The sequence below is a fragment of the Antennarius striatus genome, chromosome 17, assembly GCF_040054535.1.
Source record: "Antennarius striatus isolate MH-2024 chromosome 17, ASM4005453v1, whole genome shotgun sequence".
Classification (NCBI taxonomy): domain Eukaryota; kingdom Metazoa; phylum Chordata; class Actinopteri; order Lophiiformes; family Antennariidae; genus Antennarius; species Antennarius striatus.
The window spans coordinates 6,115,526-6,133,387 of record NC_090792.1 but is presented as its reverse complement, the minus strand read 5'-3'; the positions used below and the strand labels follow the sequence as shown (position 1 = coordinate 6,133,387).

The 17,862-nt window shown below is 41.2% G+C and overlaps 1 protein-coding gene across 4 annotated transcripts; it reads left to right on the top strand.

Moving 5' to 3' along the window:
- The first annotated feature begins 186 nt into the window (after positions 1–186).
- On the top strand, positions 187–17,854 carry ldah (lipid droplet associated hydrolase). Of its 4 annotated transcripts, none has more exons than XM_068339240.1 (7): positions 192–573; positions 2,910–3,058; positions 6,491–6,625; positions 11,793–11,962; positions 12,206–12,446; positions 14,826–14,908; positions 15,004–17,854. In XM_068339240.1, exons 2-7 carry the CDS (start codon positions 2,920–2,922, stop codon positions 15,190–15,192), a joined length of 957 nt encoding a protein of 318 aa, XP_068195341.1. In that variant the 5' UTR covers positions 192–573; positions 2,910–2,919; the 3' UTR covers positions 15,193–17,854. The 4 variants fall into 4 exon arrangements, with proteins under 4 accessions (XP_068195344.1, XP_068195341.1, XP_068195343.1 ...); XM_068339241.1 differs by lacking the exon at positions 192–573 and adding an exon at positions 4,517–5,187 and having other exon boundaries at positions 2,922–3,058; XM_068339243.1 differs by lacking the exon at positions 14,826–14,908 and having other exon boundaries at positions 187–573; positions 15,004–15,194.
- The last annotated feature ends 8 nt before the right edge of the window (positions 17,855–17,862 follow it).

Genomic DNA, 17,862 nt, shown 5'->3' with positions numbered 1-17,862 from the left:
CTGCACACATCACAGTGAGTACACAAAAAAACACACACCTAATAAAGCCGAAGCCAAATACCGTTGTGTTTCACCATATATTTACATCAAAATTTCACTTTTTAATGTGTGTTACAGTAATTTCCACATCAAAATTAAGCAATGCACATGTTAGTGGTTTCATACTCTTTCATATATGTTTTGTTTTTAGCCAAGAGTTTCTTCAGGTTTTACAGATCAGTTAGTTTATTTCTCTGGCTCTCTTCATTGTGACTAACCTTCTCATCTGATATGCTCTTAAGTGGACATGAGAGCAGTTGGTGTGAGAGAAGAGGATGCAGAAGACAGGGTTAGATGGAGGCAGCTGATTCGCTGTGGCGACCCCAGAAGGGAAAAGCCAAAAGGCAAAGAAGAGTATGTGTCGGTCTGTTTAAGGGGCGGGGCTCTGAACTGACGAATCAGAATTTGCTAGTCTGAGAAGCAGGAAGTACAGATACTGGCAACAGATTCGCTCGCGTTTGTTATCCGATATAAAGAGGTAAAACACAAAATACTGTGGATTCCTAATAGAGACGACCCACAATTGGGATCAAGGTAAATCACTTTGCGTATGCCTTCATTTTACTCGTAATTATTTATGACTGTTATTGTTGTTTTTATTATTTACAAACAATAGTGATACCTCCACAATGCTCAATTTTTTATGTTGATACAGACGTATGTTTCATAAATGCTGTCCACGAAAATGGCATAGCAAGCAATCAATGTTATGTACATTAACGAGAGGGGAAGAAAAAAATTGCTTCAATTAAATTTAAAGTCAGCTTTTATTAATCTGTCATCTGTACGCATTCTTTATTAGATGTGTATATTTCTGGTTGGATTTTTTGTTGCAAACTTTTAACATTCTTGAATTTAAACAGGTGCTGAAAACAGTTGAAGTGTAAAACCTTTGGACTTTACTGACAAAAGCAATCAGCTATTAGAGGCACCTCTGAGATAAGCAGCTTTTCAGCAGAACTATATGATTGTATGATCAGAGTTCATTTTACCTCAAGAAATTAGTCAATCACTGGGATGCACTACAACAAAAATTTGTGCATCCCAGCATGACGTTTATGCATCCCAAAAGTAATGCCAAAATATACGGTAAAAGCTCTTTACATTTTTTACGTCTGTTGATTCGTCTGCAAGGATGCTTAATACCGGAGATGCCTGAATTTTTTATATTAAAACTATCCAAAAGTTGGCTTTCTGTGAAGTACGAGTCATAATAGATGTTTTGTTGTCTAAGGAGATCCACATCAGGTACATCAATGTCATGCATAAGTTCAATAGTACTTTTAAACTTGTAGAAGGGTATATCTATAAGCGGGCGGTAGAGCGGGTCGTCCTATGATTTCAAGATCGGCGGTGTGATTCCCGCTACCGCCCAAAAAAAAAATACCCGGAGGTGTGCTGACAGTGGGAGGTGTCAGCTCACCTTCAAGGCGCACCAAGATGGAGCTGCCTGCCACTCTACCTCCCTTGCATGCCTACAGGCCCCCTTGTGTATGTTTGTGTGTGCTACAGGGGCCTGTACACACTAATATATATATACATGCATTTGAATCATTAGCTAGAGCGTGCATTCTTAATTTCCCTTCGGGGATCAAAACAGTATATTAAAATTTAGAAAATTAAAAAAAAATCTTCAGCAGCCATCCATTTCACAACCTTTATAAGAACTAAGATTGCTTTATCCTCCTTGGCAATGGATCTTACAATGCATCTCTTTCAGTCAGTGAGGGAATATCCATGGCCAACATGTGTGAGTTCAGTTCAGCGTGGCGAGTTAAGGTGGACCTCATGAAATTTAGACTTTTTGCAGATTTGTGCATACCATTGACTGAATTTTTCTGTGTGCATACCTCACAATACATGTAGTTTTCTCCATAGCTATCAACGTGCCTCACCCATGGAAACAATTGTGTCCATTGGTGTATAAATGCTCGGATTAGCTGGTTTTTGCTTGTCTCCTTCTGCCTCTTCATTCTTGCTGTCCACAGAAATATCTGTCTCTTTGTCTTCATAAATTTTTGATTGATTTTTATCCAAAAAAGCACTTATTGTCATTTTGTTTTTCTAGTTTTGTATTTTTTTCAGAGGCAAGGTGATAATGTAAGATTAACTTGTCGCTCTCTCACTGCTGCGTGCAAAAGGAGCAGACGTCGTGTTGTCGTTACTCTCGATGCAAGTCGATTTTAACAGGGCTGAATCCCGCAGGTGAGTCTCCCGCGAGACATAAGTGGATAAATTGTGAATATTTTTTGTTGAATGGAAGTGCATTTTTCCCCAATATTATATCGTGGAAAAAGATAGCATCAATTTTATTTTTATTGTAAGGATTTAAAGCTTGCGTCCCTGGGACACACACTGTCTGACGATCCGTGCATCCCTGTCAAAAATTATGCGTCAGAGACGCAAGGATGCACGCAAATGAGAACACAGTCAGTCAGTCAGTCAGTCACCTTCAGATTACCACCGCTGTATCCGCCGCAGCGGGTCACGGGGAGCCGGAGCCCATCTTGGCGGCATAGGGCGTGAGGCGGGGGACACTCCGGCCACGACGCCAGTGCATCGCGGAGCCACACACAAAGACATACAACCATGCACACACACACTCATTCCTACGGGCAATTTGGAACGGCCAATCAACCTGAAGCGCATGCTTTTGGAGGTGGGAGGAAGCCGGAGAACCCGGAGAGAACCCCCGCAGACACGGGGAGAGCATGCGAACTCCGCACAGAGTGGGACTCGAACCCAGGTCCGCCATGTTAGGCGGACCTGGGCGGCAGCACTAACCACTGCGCCACCGTGCCGCCCTTGAGAACACTGTATGATTGATAAAAGTACAGTTGTTGTTTCTACTTTTTTCCTCTGTTCCTCAGAGCTCCTGAGATGGACAACATGATGATCGACAGCAGCGATGAGCCACAGACAGATTTTATCTACTGTTGTGGAGCCATCACAGAGGTTTTGAAATTTGGTTCTCGTCAGTTACACTCACGACACAAAAAGCTTTTTCTTATCATCCCAGGTGAGTTTGAACCCAAACACTCGTGCACACTGGATCAGAGGCCTGTACCATAAAGCTTGATTAACCTAGCCGGGATTCCTCTTACTTATCTGGCTTCACTTACCGAGACATCGCCCTCCGGATTTTCGGTACCATAAAGCTGGCTATCAACTCACTAATTCAATTCAGGCTTGTCCAGTCTAGATCTGTGTGCGCTCACATAAAAAGGGCGGAGGTTGCTGCATGCGACCAATCGCAAACATGCAACAAACCAGCCCGAGCCGCATATTTCACAACGGAGGAGCAGACATTAATAATGAATAAATACGAGCAAAACAAATCAATAATCCAGGCAAAAAACAACACTGTTGCAGCTGCCAAACGTCGGAAGGATCGCTGGCAAAAAATCGCCAACTGTGTCAATGCGGAAGCTAGTGCCATCATAATATTACTTCCCCACTATGACTGCACTTGTATATCTGACTACAGTAAAATTTGTGTGTTCCATAAATGTATGTGTGTATGACATTTTTCGTTATGGCATGTGATTGTAGCCCCCGCAACTTTATTATTAGCTCTATATACTGTGTTCTTCCCGAGGATTTCGGCATCGCCAACAGAATACATAAAAGTACCTATGAATCAATCAATCAATCCATGATTTACTTAAACAAATAATTGATTAATGGCATTTTATCTGTGGCTTGCTTGTAACCCATCCAACGAGGGATTTAAGGACATCATAATAATTACAAACATCACTAAGAAATATATTAACTGTGGCAAAAAACCTCAGTGCAATGCACACTGTCTGTGGGACTGTCAGCGCGTGGTTGCGGTGCGTTACATTACTGATGTAAGGCTCCAGCGGCTGACAGATGTAATGTAACCCCTCTTCCCAAAACCTGTACCTTTCGTATAGTGATTGTTCAGGCAATTCGAACGGATTACAGCGATCTCTAAATATTCTCCCGCGCCTGAGCACTCTTCGCAAAAGCTTCTGCACCAAGATTCACCGGGTTCTCATAAAACGGACAGCCCATTTTCCAAGAGAACTGATTGGTCAGTAGGTGGGGCTGTTATACCTGCTGAGCTCTGATTGGTCAGTAAGTGGGGCTGTTATACCTGCTGAGCTCTTATCCTGAACTTATCCTGCTCCGGAGCAGGTTAGGTGTTCAGCATAGGTTACTGCGACACCTTTATGGTACTGAAAAGCCAGGGTTAAGCTTGAAGTTATCTCGCTAAGCCATAATCCAGTTTTATGGTACAGGCCTCTGGTCATTGGCTGAACCTTTTGCTTATTTTCCGATCCATTTGAGTAGTCGTTTTTCTTTTTCTTCCTCACCTTTCTGGTTTTGGCTGCCATTTTAAAAATTTTCATTAGCTGAACAGTCTTTCAATTACTGCACTTCTTTATCAGTTTTCCCGTCTTTTATGAACTTCTTAATCAAAAAAAACTTCGTCTCACTCCCAACACAGCAAAGTCGCAGGTGATCAAGATCCACAACAAAACCAACCACAGTATCTGTATTAACAACACTGCCCTAGAAGAGGTATAAGCTTTTGCCTACCTAGGCAGTGTGGACACAACCAGAAGTACCGATGCTGACATAAGAAGCAGAATTAACAAGGCTAGAGTGGTGTTTAACATGCTCAGAAAGATCTGGAGCTTAAAGAACATCTCCATCAACGCCAGATTGCGCATCTTTAACTCCAATGTCAAATAGGTGATGCTGTATTGATCAGAGTCATGGAGGGCTACTAAACTCAAAACACAAAGGCTGCAGACTTTTATCAACACCTGCCTAAGAAGAATCCTTCACATCTGGTCGAAAGACAACAAAACCAATGTGTACCTGTGGAAAAGAACAAACCAGGATCCAATTGGCATACAAATCCGGAATAAAAAGTGGAGTTGGATCGGCCATACCCTCAGAAAACCCGCAACAAAAATTGCCCGACAAGCCCTGGAATGGAAACCCCAAGGGAAAAGGAAACGAGGTTGCCCCAGGAACAGTTGGAGAAGAAGCTTTGAAACAGAAATAGCAGAGAGTGGACTCAACTGGGGAGACAAAGAACAGCTACAAACCTGAGTAAAATGGAGAGCGTTTGTCAACAGCATATGCACCCTAGAGGAGCAAAGGGCTTAAGTCAGTTAATCACATAACACCTTTCTTCTGAACAATGTGTTAAACAATTCATTTTATCCTGTATTTCTTGACTTTCTGTACAATATTATCAAATTCAATTGCATTTTCCTATTTTCTTGCTTTGAAAGAGACTGTGCAGTTTCCAAAATTTATTTGTGTGTATTAAAATACAACTAATTTGGGCAGCAGGGGCTCAGTGGTAGACCGCGCGATAGAACGGGTCGTCCAATGTTTCAAATATCGGCGGTTCAATTCCCGCCCCCGCCCAAAACAACACCCGGAGATGAGCTGACAGTGGGAGGTGTCAGCTCCCCTTCGGAGCACTGCCTTTGTGCAAGGTGCCGTCCCCCTCACAAGTTGCTCATTTGGGTGCACCACAAAGGAGCTGCCCGCCACTCCACCTCCCCTGCATGTGTACAGGCCCCATGTGTGTGTTTGTGTGTTCAGGGCATGTACACAAATATATATTTTTTTAATTTTTAATTTTTTAAAAATTTTATATACTGGTTTGATCCCCGAAGGGAAATTAAGAACGCACACTCTAGCTACTGATTACAAACGCATGCATACATATATGTTTGTGAGTACAGGCCCCTGTATCACACACACACACACACACACACAAGGGGGCCTGCAGGCATGCAGGGGAGGTAGAGTGGCAGGCAGCTCCTTCTTGGTGCGCCTCAAATGAGCAATTTGTAAAGGGGGCGGCACCTTGCTCAAGGGTTCCTCGGCAGTGCTCCGGAGATGAGCTGACACCTCCCACTGTCAGCTCACCTCCAGGTATTTTTGGGGGGGCGGAAGCGGGAATCGAACCGCCGATCTTAAATCATAGGACGACCTGCTCTACTGCCTGCTTTACCACTGAGCCACTGCCGCCCTCTGCATGATTCAAACTAATCACAGTGTGCCACATATTTCCCTGCGGGGATTATAATCAGTATATAAAATTTAAAAAAATAAAAATAAAAATTTGAGGTTTCCTCACCTTTTTAAACACATTACTACTATTATGAGCATAACTGTATGTTCTGTGTAGTAGGAGGAAGACAGAGAATCTGCAGAGAACCCAGACAGAACATGAAAACTCCACACATTTGTTCATGAATGAACTTGTGGGCTCCGTGACAACTGTAGTAGTTGCAAGCTCAAGTCATACAAGCCATTCTATGATGAAGTGCTACATTTTGAGCTTCATCCATATAAAAACATAAATTAGTTCCATAGAACACTTAAGTGACACAAAATTGAGTCTTCTGCAAAATAGGGATGTATTTTGAAAACTCTGCCGTCTTCCCTACAGGGAACCCTGGTGTCGTGGGCTTCTACAGAACCTTCATGCAGACCATTCACAGTATGTTTGGTTACCGCCACCCAGTTTGGGCTGTCAGCCACGCTGGCCACTGTGTGCCACCATGCTCCATGGATATGGTGGAAGGTATGGATTGTTCTCAGGTTCTTTACAGCTTCCCATCTGACCTAAGGGCATAGGAAGAGATGGTATGTATAATTATGCTAGCTAAAAGAAGAAAGTAATAAGCAGCTCAGGCTAGGGCTGTGCAGAATTTGTGGTTGGACCCCTCTCCCTGAACAAAGCAACAGGTTTCATGAAATCCAATCCACATACAATAAACCTGATCTCCACTGAATGTGAAAACAGTGCTACAATTAGACAGTCTGTGGCAGGAACACCCTTATTTCTAAATGTAATGCATATTAATGACCTTTTAAGAGAGAAACTCTTGTGGAGAGAGGTTTTCTTAAGACAGGATGAAGTACATAAGTATAAAATATTTGTCAATTCAAATTATACATAGGATGAGAGAAGTTCAACCGTGTCATCGATGATGCATACAAACAATGTCAACAGATACTTATCTAACGAGATCTCTGATAACGACATCCCGGGAGTCGAGCTGGCACCCAACTGAAGTCTGTCAAATTCTTATAGCCAAGCTCTGCCGTGTGTGTGTGTACGTGGTGGGCAGTTACTGGATTCACCGGAAACTGACCACATGTCAAACCAACCCCATGTCGAACTGACATCAATATGTCATCTTTGCAAAACACATTATGCAAGTATGGTGATTTTAAGTCTACTGCCAATACTCATCTGAGTCCATGAAGAGCAAACACTCTACCTAACATCAAGGTTGCATAGTCTATACGACTCTGTCAACTTCTCTAACACATTTGCATTTGCTGTGTGTGTATTTTATTATATTAAACATTCCACCACAAAACAAGATACAGCAGAGAGGCTGCTGGGATCACGTCACGTTACCAACAGAGTTAATTCACCTTCAGTAAAACAAATCTGTCAAAATCAGCGTTTTAGAATAAAAACATTGCAGACCATTTTTATCCGTTGAGTTTCTTGTTGTATTTCACTGGAGTCAGTACGATCTCTACTGATGTTTTGGCACCCAGTATGCTGGCGATAAAGACCCGTATCCCTCTGATAGCCTGTCATCTTATTCATGATGTTGAATCAGTTTTATAGAGGACAGTTGCAGCTCATAATGTTTGGAAAAAATATGTTCAGTAAGAAAAAGATACAAGTTAGTCAGTAGGGATGAGCGAGTACACCACTATCAGTACATGTATATATTAGTGGGAACCCATGGAAATTCCATGATAAAACAATAATATCAGTCTGCATTTGTTTTCTTTTTTTTCTTGGCCGTCACAAGAAAACAAACCGCCGTTTCCAACGAAGCCTTAACGGCTCCGTGTGTGTGGGACGTACGGACACAAAGACAAAGGCCACTTCGGCGTTAACCCAGCTGTCCAGTCCAGCCGTCCGGGTATACGGTGGCTTCATGAGTTCGGTCTTGGTGAATAAAGCATCAGAGTTCCACACATGACAACATGAGGTCCTTCACAATCAAAGAATATAAACCACTTTGTTTGATGAAGCCAAAACAGCTCCATAAGTCAGAGACGTTGACAATTGTGAAGACCAGAGCTAACTCAGCTAGCGGCCCGAACTTCCAGGTTGACGCCGGAAGCATGACAGCGTGAAGTTTTCAAGTGAGTTTATTCAAATATATTAGTGGGAGATATACAGTGCGCCCTCGCGCATTCGTGCATCACAATTGTTACTTCACCTCATCACGGATTTTTAGTATATAGTCACGTGATACCGTACGTGCAATGTATTGGCTGACGGCATTCGGGAGTGCGCTCTGTTCCATCAGTCTCGGACTTTTGTGAGACAAAGGGACTTTTAACAGTCGATAAGAGTGTGGGAAATGGTAAAACAGATAGGAGGTAGTTTGATATCAGTATGGGAAGGGTTCATGAACCTTTAAATTACAATGTTTTTGATCACAAAAGTAAGAACTATTTACAGAAAAAGCTTCTTATGAACTCAGAACATGAAGTGCATTAATGAATATATCACATGCAATTGGAAATTATGAACTACTAAGTAGATAGATAGATAGATAGATAGATAGATACTTTATTAATCCCGGAGGAAATTGCATATATCCACTGCTCAGGCATTACTTAACAAATAATACTGGATAAACACCAGGAGAAAGGAAACACTGACATCACAGGACATACCACAAGACATACATTACACTAACAGACAGGCACATGCAGCATTAACAGGACTTATATACTAAACTATAACTAAAATATAAACAGTAAAAAAATTAAAATATTACAGTATTAAAATATAAACAGTATAAAATAAAATCTAAACAGTATAAAATTGAATTAAAATATAAAACAGTATAAAAAATAAATAAATAAATTATATATATACAACAGTATAAAATTAAATTTAAATTAAATTAAATTAAATCTATTTTCAACCCCGTGCTGACCTCGCCACCTCCCCCCCGCTCCTCCTGAGAGAGTCATTGTACCCCCTGATGGCACGGGGCACGAAGGAGGACCTCAGCCTCTCTGTGGAGGCGCTGTGTGACAGCAGTCTGCCGCTGAAGGTGCTTCTCTGCTGGGAGAAGGTGGTGTGTAGGGGGTGCCTGGTGTTGTTCATGATGGCCTTAATTTTAGACATGGTCCTGCTCTCCAGAAGCATATCCACAGAGTCCAGGCTCAGCCCGACCACTGAGCCCGCTCTGCGGATGAGTCTGTTCAGACGGTCCATATCTCTTTTCCTGGCCCCCCCACCCCAACACACAATGGCGTATGACAGCACACTGGAGACTACGGACTGATAGAACATGAAAAGGAGCTTAGGACAGATGTTGAAAGAGGCCAGCCTCCTTAGGAAGTACATCCTGCTTTGCCCCTTCTTGTACACACAGTTGGAGTTGAGTGACCAGTCCAGTCTGCTGTCTAGCTGCAGTCCCAGGTACTTATAGTTTTCTACCACCTCCACCTCACTGCCATTGATGATCACCGGCTGTGGAGAGGGAGGTGCCCGCCGGAAATCCAGCACCATCTCCTTTGTCTTGGAGACGTTGAGCTGGAGCTGGTTCTGTTGGCACCACTCCACGAAGTCAGCCACCAATGCCCTGTACCCCCCCTCATCACCCTCCCGGATACATGCCACTATCGCGGTGTCATCGGAGTACTTCTGTATGTGGCATGTATCCGAGTTGTGCTTGAAGTCTGATGTGTAGAGGGTGAAGAGAATGGGGGATAGAACGGTCCCCTGTGGCGCCCCCGTGCTGCTGGTCACCATAGAAGACAAGCAGTCCCCCATATGGACGTATGGGAAGACTATGCGAAGTATGCATCTAAAGATGTTTTACTTTGAAAAGTAGCATCTGTGTGGAATAATGCACAGACAAATGCATGCGTCTGCCCAGCTTGACAGGTCTCAGTCACATGCCAGGTTACCAACCGTTACCCATAAATTAAGCATCCACAACTGCACCAGTGTTCTGGATTAAAGGTAAAGCAGATTATACTGATATCACCCTTGCTTCCATTTCCAACCTCCTGTCTTTGTGAAGCGGGATTTTCTGCAATGACCGTAAAGAAAACCAAACTGCGAAGTAGACTGGACCTCCAGAACACACTTCAGGTGTCACTGTCTCCCGTTATCCTTAGATCAGCAGTCCCCAGCCACTAATTCTCATTATTGTAATTATTATTATTTGGTTGACTTGTTCACCCTTTTATTGGAAATGATCAATATTTCTCCTACATTGAACTCACTTGAGTGTTTAATATCTCCCCACCTATATATTTGAAGAAGCTCATTTGAAAACCTCACCATGTCAAGTTTTAACTCCACCCACTACCTGCCCAACCAATCACGGCGCATCTGCCTTGAAGGAATTACGCAAACAGAATGGTGTAAGGCATCAGCCAGTGAGACTTTTTGTTGCGAATATGCCTTTGGTCCACACAACGAGGCAGATATCCAGGACACAAACGCCGGCCACAGTTAAGTTTTTTGAAAATGCCGATATGCATTGTCGTGTAACCACTGTAACCGAATTTTTTTCTATCCGGGGGACGTCTCTGCCACGAAAACCGCTGTAACGTTAGTGTGTGTGACCCAGTTCTACATATACACAGAATGGACGGAGTTAAAACCAGCTATTTTCTGATGTGTAACAGCTCCACATCGAAGACTCGTTGATAAACATGCTCAATAGTCGGATATTTGTTAATCTGTTTCTTTATGAGTCATAAAGTTAATACATTTATTTTATTCGTTCATTCATGTTCCTCGCCTAAGATGCTGACGCCAGTTCTGGGTCAGACCGGGATGCGCTGTCTGCTTGTGGGATAACTGATGGGTGTGCTTGGTTTATAATACCAATACATTTGTTTGCATATGTTTGGTATGTAGTCTTATTATTGTTTTATCTTGGAATTTCCACGGGTTCCCGCTAGTAATTATTTCTTACAATTATTTTGTTTACAGAGATTTTGATTATCAATTTATGAATAAAAGGTTGTTTATTGTCTTTTGATATCTGCATTTTACATAAAACCACTGCGGATGATTTATTATTAGACTTCAGCTGTCTGGCGTAATTAACAATTATCGAGCAAATGAAAGCCGGTCTGTGAAAATATTGTCTTAGGTGAAACCGGTCCTTGTTGCAAAAAAGGTATGGGACCGCGGGTTATGAGGATTTTCTTTCAGCACAAGCACGAGTTTTGACGAAATTTACTCGTACCATGCTTGTACTTTTCAAAAATGCTTTATGCGTACTGGTACTTGTCTGAAACAGGGACTCGGCTCTACCCTAGTGGTCAGATTCTTTTCCTCCTTCTAAAAATATTTGTGTAAATTATTTGCTTATAAAATTTGTTATTTCTCATCCACATTTGAGTGTTTTAAATTCTAATAGTCTCTACAGCAAAACATTTAGGGGTCGCTGTGGACCTTAGTTTTACTTGAAAATCTCATGTTTATGGAATGTATCTAAATTATATCTGTATCACATTTCAAACTATTCACTTGGTCTTCCATTTTTCACTTCACAGAGGTGTGGATTAACATGTATGACTTATAACAAACTTTTAAATTGGAGATGAGCAATAAAACACAGACATGAAACAAATTCATCCAGATTTTAAGATAGCAGTGCAAGTGTTAAAGGTACTGCAGCCAAGGTTGGGTGATTTCCTTGTCATTTTTAACCCACATTATTTTTCTACAGATGTGTCATCATCAGCACAGTGTGACGTGTTTGGCCTAAATGGGCAGATTGAACACAAGCTGGCCTTCCTCAGGAACCATGTCCCCAGTGAGACCATGCTAGTCCTGGTCGGACACTCCATTGGTTGCTATATCATCCTGGAACTGATGAAGAGGAGGCCGGAACTCAAGGTTGCCCACAATATCTGTCTTTGAGGGAAGTGTGCGTGCGTGCATGGTTGTGTGTGTGAGTATTATTTTTGGGGTTGGGGAAAAATTTTGGTAACCACAGTTTTAGAGGAACATATGAATAAAAATCAGCAATTTTTTAAAAAACTTTTGGCTAGAACAGACTTCATATTTTTATTCTTATTTACAATTCATGTCCAGTTAAGTCAAGACACACTAGAATTTGTCACCTTTGTGTTTTATTAGGTGTTGAAGGCCATCATGCTGTTTCCCACCATTGAGCGTATGGCTCAGACTCCTCAGGGGAAGCTGCTGACGCCGCTGCTGTGCCACATGCGGTACTTGGCATACCTGCCTGTGTTCCTACTCTCGTTGCTGCCTGAGGGATTCAAAGCTGGCCTGATCAAATGTGTGTTCAGTGGCATCCGGTCTCTGGACCAAACTGTAATCCAGCCTACATTAGACCTGCTCGGTGGAGATGTCGCAGGTTAGTTAAGCCATCATCTTGTGATTTTTATGTTGGCTTTCAGGAGAAGGGAACTTCAATACGGCCAATATAATGTTACATTAAAAATTGAAAAGCTGTTTTCAGAGAGTTTGCACTCCAGGTAAACAATGCCTGCAAACATTTCAACATCCACATTGTATATAATCCCATTTCTAAAAGGAAGTTGGGACACTGTGTCAAATAGAAACACAAATTGCCTGGAATGAATTACAAACTATTGAAAGCCCACACATTACTGAAAATAGTGCAAATTCAACATAAAATAAGAATTCTTTTTTTAAGAAGTTTGAACCCTGGCAACAGAAGATTGGAAAAATTATGATACATAAAAAGAAATAGTCTGATGGAATATCCAGCAGTTAACTTTACCACAACAGGTTGATAGCGTATAAAAATAGCACCCAAGAGAACTTGATTTTGGTTTTACCAAGATGCTGGACTGTGCCAGGAACAAATTTCACAATTTAAAAATGTTTGTCAACATACAGGTGGAAAGACTTGAGATTCATCATGTAGATCAGGGGTGTCAAATTCATTTTCATTGCGGGCCACATCAGCATAATGTCTGTCCTCAAAGGGCCAGATGTAACTACTAATAAATGGAGCTGTATTGTAATGTGAAATAATGTAATGTAAAAAAACTACTTGATGTTAAATAACTGAATTTATAATGAATTCAAGTTACCAACATTATTGTTACACAGAAAAAATATGCTTGCTTATTGCTCTGCTATAACATAAATCATTTTGTGGGCTTCAATAATGGGCTTGATTACTGTATTGTGGGAAATGTAGTTTTTGGTCAAAGCACACTCTTAACCTACAGTATTTTCTGTACCATAAGGTGCACTGGACTAATTATTAGGCGCACTTTTAATGAATTTTTCATTTTACAGTTTATTTCATGTATAGGGCGCACTGGCAAATGTGACGCTCTGTTTTACTCATAGAACTGACTTGAACGTCGGTGTCTCACCGCCGTGAATCTCACAGCACGTCGCTGCCAGAGAGAATACACAAGCCTAAAATGCCCCCCCCCACGCACACACACACACACACACACACACACACAAACTAACGTGTTGTTTCAGGTATCAACTACATTTGCAAATCAATGCAGCACACCAGGTACCTTTGTCTAGCAGTGACTCTGCTCTTGAAATTTCAGAAAAGGCTGGAAGTTCAGCTTTGAGAGTCTTTCATTCACCTTTATGCCATTTTCTCCGTTTCCATAGACTAATAGAATAGACTGTCACTAAATACCAGACTACAGCACTGACACTCGACAATGGCATTTTTTAGATCAATTAAGTTTAAAGTAGGTTGTTTCCGGCGCCACAGTACTTGGGAAATACTGAGATAAGTCAGTCAGTCAAACTTAATTAACAGAATTGTTGAAAATTCCCTGTTTTGCTAGATTATCATAGCCAGTCACCGGTGTTCACGCCAACCGTTGTTAGGTAGGCGTACTCTGGCCACAGTAGCTTCTGAGGGTACCCCCTGGTGGCGCAAAGCGGCATGACTGTGGGCCACACTGCCAGCTTTTTTTCAGCAATCTTCTTTTCAACCAATATTAATATTATTAATATTAATCCATATGTAAGGCTCATCGGATTATAAAGCGCATGGTTTATGAGAAAATCATAGGCTTTTAGGTGCACCTTATAGTGCGGAAAATACTGTTTATTTTTAGACACAATGACTGTTTATGCTCTCGCGGACCACATAAAATGATGGGGCGAATCACATTTGCCCCCCGGACCTTGAGTTTGACACATGTGATGTAAAGTCATAATATCACTACAAGATTAATAAAATCTGAAGACATCTCCGTGCAGAATAACAAGGCTGAAAACCAATACAGGATTTACGTGATCATTTGACACTGCATTAAAAATAGACAAAATTCTGTGATGACATTGCTACATTACAGACAGACAAGATATTTTGTGACATCACTGCATGGTCTGAGGAACCCTTGCAAAAAAAAAAAGTCTGTAAACTCAGCTCATTGCCGGGAGTAAAACATGTTGGATGTTATTGGACTAAACTGGAATGTTACCTAGGAAACAAATGACTCCTAACAGTATCTGTTTTAGCTGAACAGTTATCAATTATGATGCATTTTCACTCTCCATTTTGTTTTCAGATACTAATCAGTGGTGAAATGATAACCATTTGTCAGTACCCATTTATAGGATTAGAAACACATGTCAGTGTGTGTGATAGACCAATCAAAAGACAATGACATGGATGTGATCATTAGATGTAAATTCACTTCACTTTCAAATTAGTGTGTCATTTAGTCTTTCTTGGATGTCTAAAAAACGTAGTAATTTTCGGGGGTTTTTTTCATAGCCAATGCGATGTATATGGGGGGTCAAGAAATGAGGAAAGTTCTAGAAAGAGACAACAGAACCATTCAGAAAAATCTTGAAAAGGTGAGAAGAGTCTTATCTTTCATCAAATAAATTACAAAACATAATACAATGCATTTCTTCAAACCATTATTGAATGTTTTGCTTTTTATTTTCAGCTTCTATTTTATTACGGTGCAACAGACCACTGGTGCCCTATTCAGTATTATCATGACATCAAACAAGACCTCCCACAGGGAGATTTCAGGCTGTGTGAGCAAGGGTTCCGCCACGCCTTCATCCTGGATGCAGGACGGGACGTTGCCAGAATGGTGGTTGAATGGATTAGTGGAGCTGTGAGAACCTGAGTTCATTAATTTCCTCTTACCATCTACCTCACAGGACACTCTGCATCTAGACCTGCCACTGGGGCTTCTGTTTACGAGCAGAAGCCTTTTGAATTAGATTGAAAGCAAAAGTGTAGTGGTGATGAAATAGCAGAAATTAATTTCAATCAATATTGACTGATCTAGCAGAATAATTTGATTCAGAATAAGCACATGCATCACAAACATTTAGTCACTTGTGTTACATTGACTGTAATGCATGGATTCAGTCTATGTCTTCAGATAGAACCATTAAACTGCTACTTCAGTACTTTTCATGGAAGAACCTGACACCTAATGAGGTAATTCAATGATTTTTATTTTTATTTAATTTTATACACTGGTTTGATCCCCGAAGTGAAATTAAGAACGCACACTCTAGCTACTGATTCAAACGCATGCATACATATACAGTATATTTGTGAGTACAGGCTCCTGTATCACACACACACAGAGGGGGGCCTGTAGGCATGCAGGGGAGGTAGAGTGGCAGGCAGCTCCTTCTTGGTGCGCCTCAAATGAGCAATTTGTAAAGGGGGCGGCACCTTGCTCAAGGGTGCCTCGGCAGTGCTCTGGAGGTGAGCTGACACCTCCCACTGTCGGCTCACCTCCGGGTATTTCTTTGGGGGGCGGGAGCGGGAATCGAACCGCCGATCTTAAATCATAGGACGACCCGCTCTACCGCCCGCTTTACCACTGAGCCACTGCCGCCCTATAATGCAGTTTTGCACCTGTTATATTTTACTTTTAATGATATATATGTATTCCCATGGGTAATAATTTCTGCTATATATGCAATGTGTGTAATTTATCTACATGCCTTTATTTTTCAAAATTCTACTACACCTTCTCTCATCCATACCAACAGTATTCAACTTCTGTAAGGAAAAAAAGTTTCATGATATACAGTTTGTAAAGCACTCAAGACAAAAGAAGGGAAATTATTTTTTCCACTCACAGTCTACAGTATATATATTCCACACGTGTGTATATGTACAGGCCCTGAAACACACACAAGGGGCCTGTAAACATGCAGATCTCTAGTGAGAGGTATTGTGACGGGCAGCTTTTTCATGGTTCCTGCTGGGCACGGTTTCTTCTCAAGGGCTTCTTGGTAGTGCTCAGGATGTGAACTGGCACCTCTCCACTGCCAGTTCACTCTCCAAAGATTTTGGTTCACATGAGCCTTGAACTGGCGACCTTCCGGTCCCCAGCCCCAAGTATTTCAGACCAAACCAATGAAGGATTACGTTCAGTCAGCTACAGTGTAAAAGAGAATAAAGTCAGTTTAGAAGGGGGTTAATGTCAGGACTGGAACCCAACTGGGATGCTGTGGTGGAACCTAAATTAATAGATCAAGCCTCCAATGTGGCTTCACAAAATTAGAAGGGACCAAAAATCTTGTGAGGTCAGAAACTGATCTCCAAAAAATTATTAAGAAAATAGCTTCTGACACTGGTGATATTGGTTATGCATATTTTGTTTTGTTTTGTCGGGTCCAGTAATTTGTGATGTACTAATCAAATGATGGATGGATAGCTGATGAGTGGAGATTGTGTCAAGTCCAACTGCAACCAGATATCAACACTGGTGGTCTGGTGGTATTCTTGGATTCAGTTTCAAAAGAGTGAATGCCTTTGGACAGGTTTTTCCTTTTATGAATAAATTATTTATGACTTCGTGGACATCAGTTTTCAACTTGATTTCAACTTAATATGGAATCATGTCAACAGCAGTCATGTGGAATAATTCCAGATCCTTAACGTTTAATGTCAGTCCTACAGTCCATCTATCAATCAGTGCCTACAGTTGTGTTTTGTATAATCTTGCTAACAAACCAACCCAAGAGCAGAAATGTACTAGTGATGAAATATCAATGTGAGCAACTTTTAATTTACTGGTATCTAACGTAGGATTGATTATGACGGTGGCTCAAATCAGTATGAAAAACGATTCCCTGTGACCTTTTTCACATGAGGTCACACTTTCAAAAACGAATATGAAAATTTCTCTACAATTGCCACATTTCTAGGACCAGACAACCTCACACTGGATTCATAGATGTGGAGGAGAGAATCTGGTAATTTTCCAGCGTTCAGAATCAGATCAGAGTCACTGCTCTTGTGGTTGACCGGCCAGCGCGTAGAGCACTGATAACATGTTTTCTTTTGCACCAATACTGCTGCTTTATATAACTTCAATTGCCCCTTGGAGAAAAATTAAGTTTTTTGAATTAAATAAATAAAACAGAAACAATGTACATTCTGGATTCTCTGGGTGGCCTGGTACCATTTGACCCACAGACCAGTTGTTGACCTCTGCTTTATAGTACTAGCTATTTTATAAGTCCCATATTACAAAAAATACACCTATTAATGTCTTTCCAACAAAAATAAAAAACATCCTCTCGCTTACTTGTTACACTGAACAAGAGATGTTTGTTGATTCTGGGGGACGGGAGTTTCACTAGCCTATTGGTTTCTACCCTTCAGTATATTTTTTCGGATGTTGTTGTTGATGTTGTAAATGTGATGAAGGTGTGAAGTCTGTTATATTAACATGTCCAAAAAATACACTTAATACAAAATAAAACACTGAACAATAAAAATTAAATTAGCACCTCTGTCAGTAAATCATTTTCTTCTTTTCCTT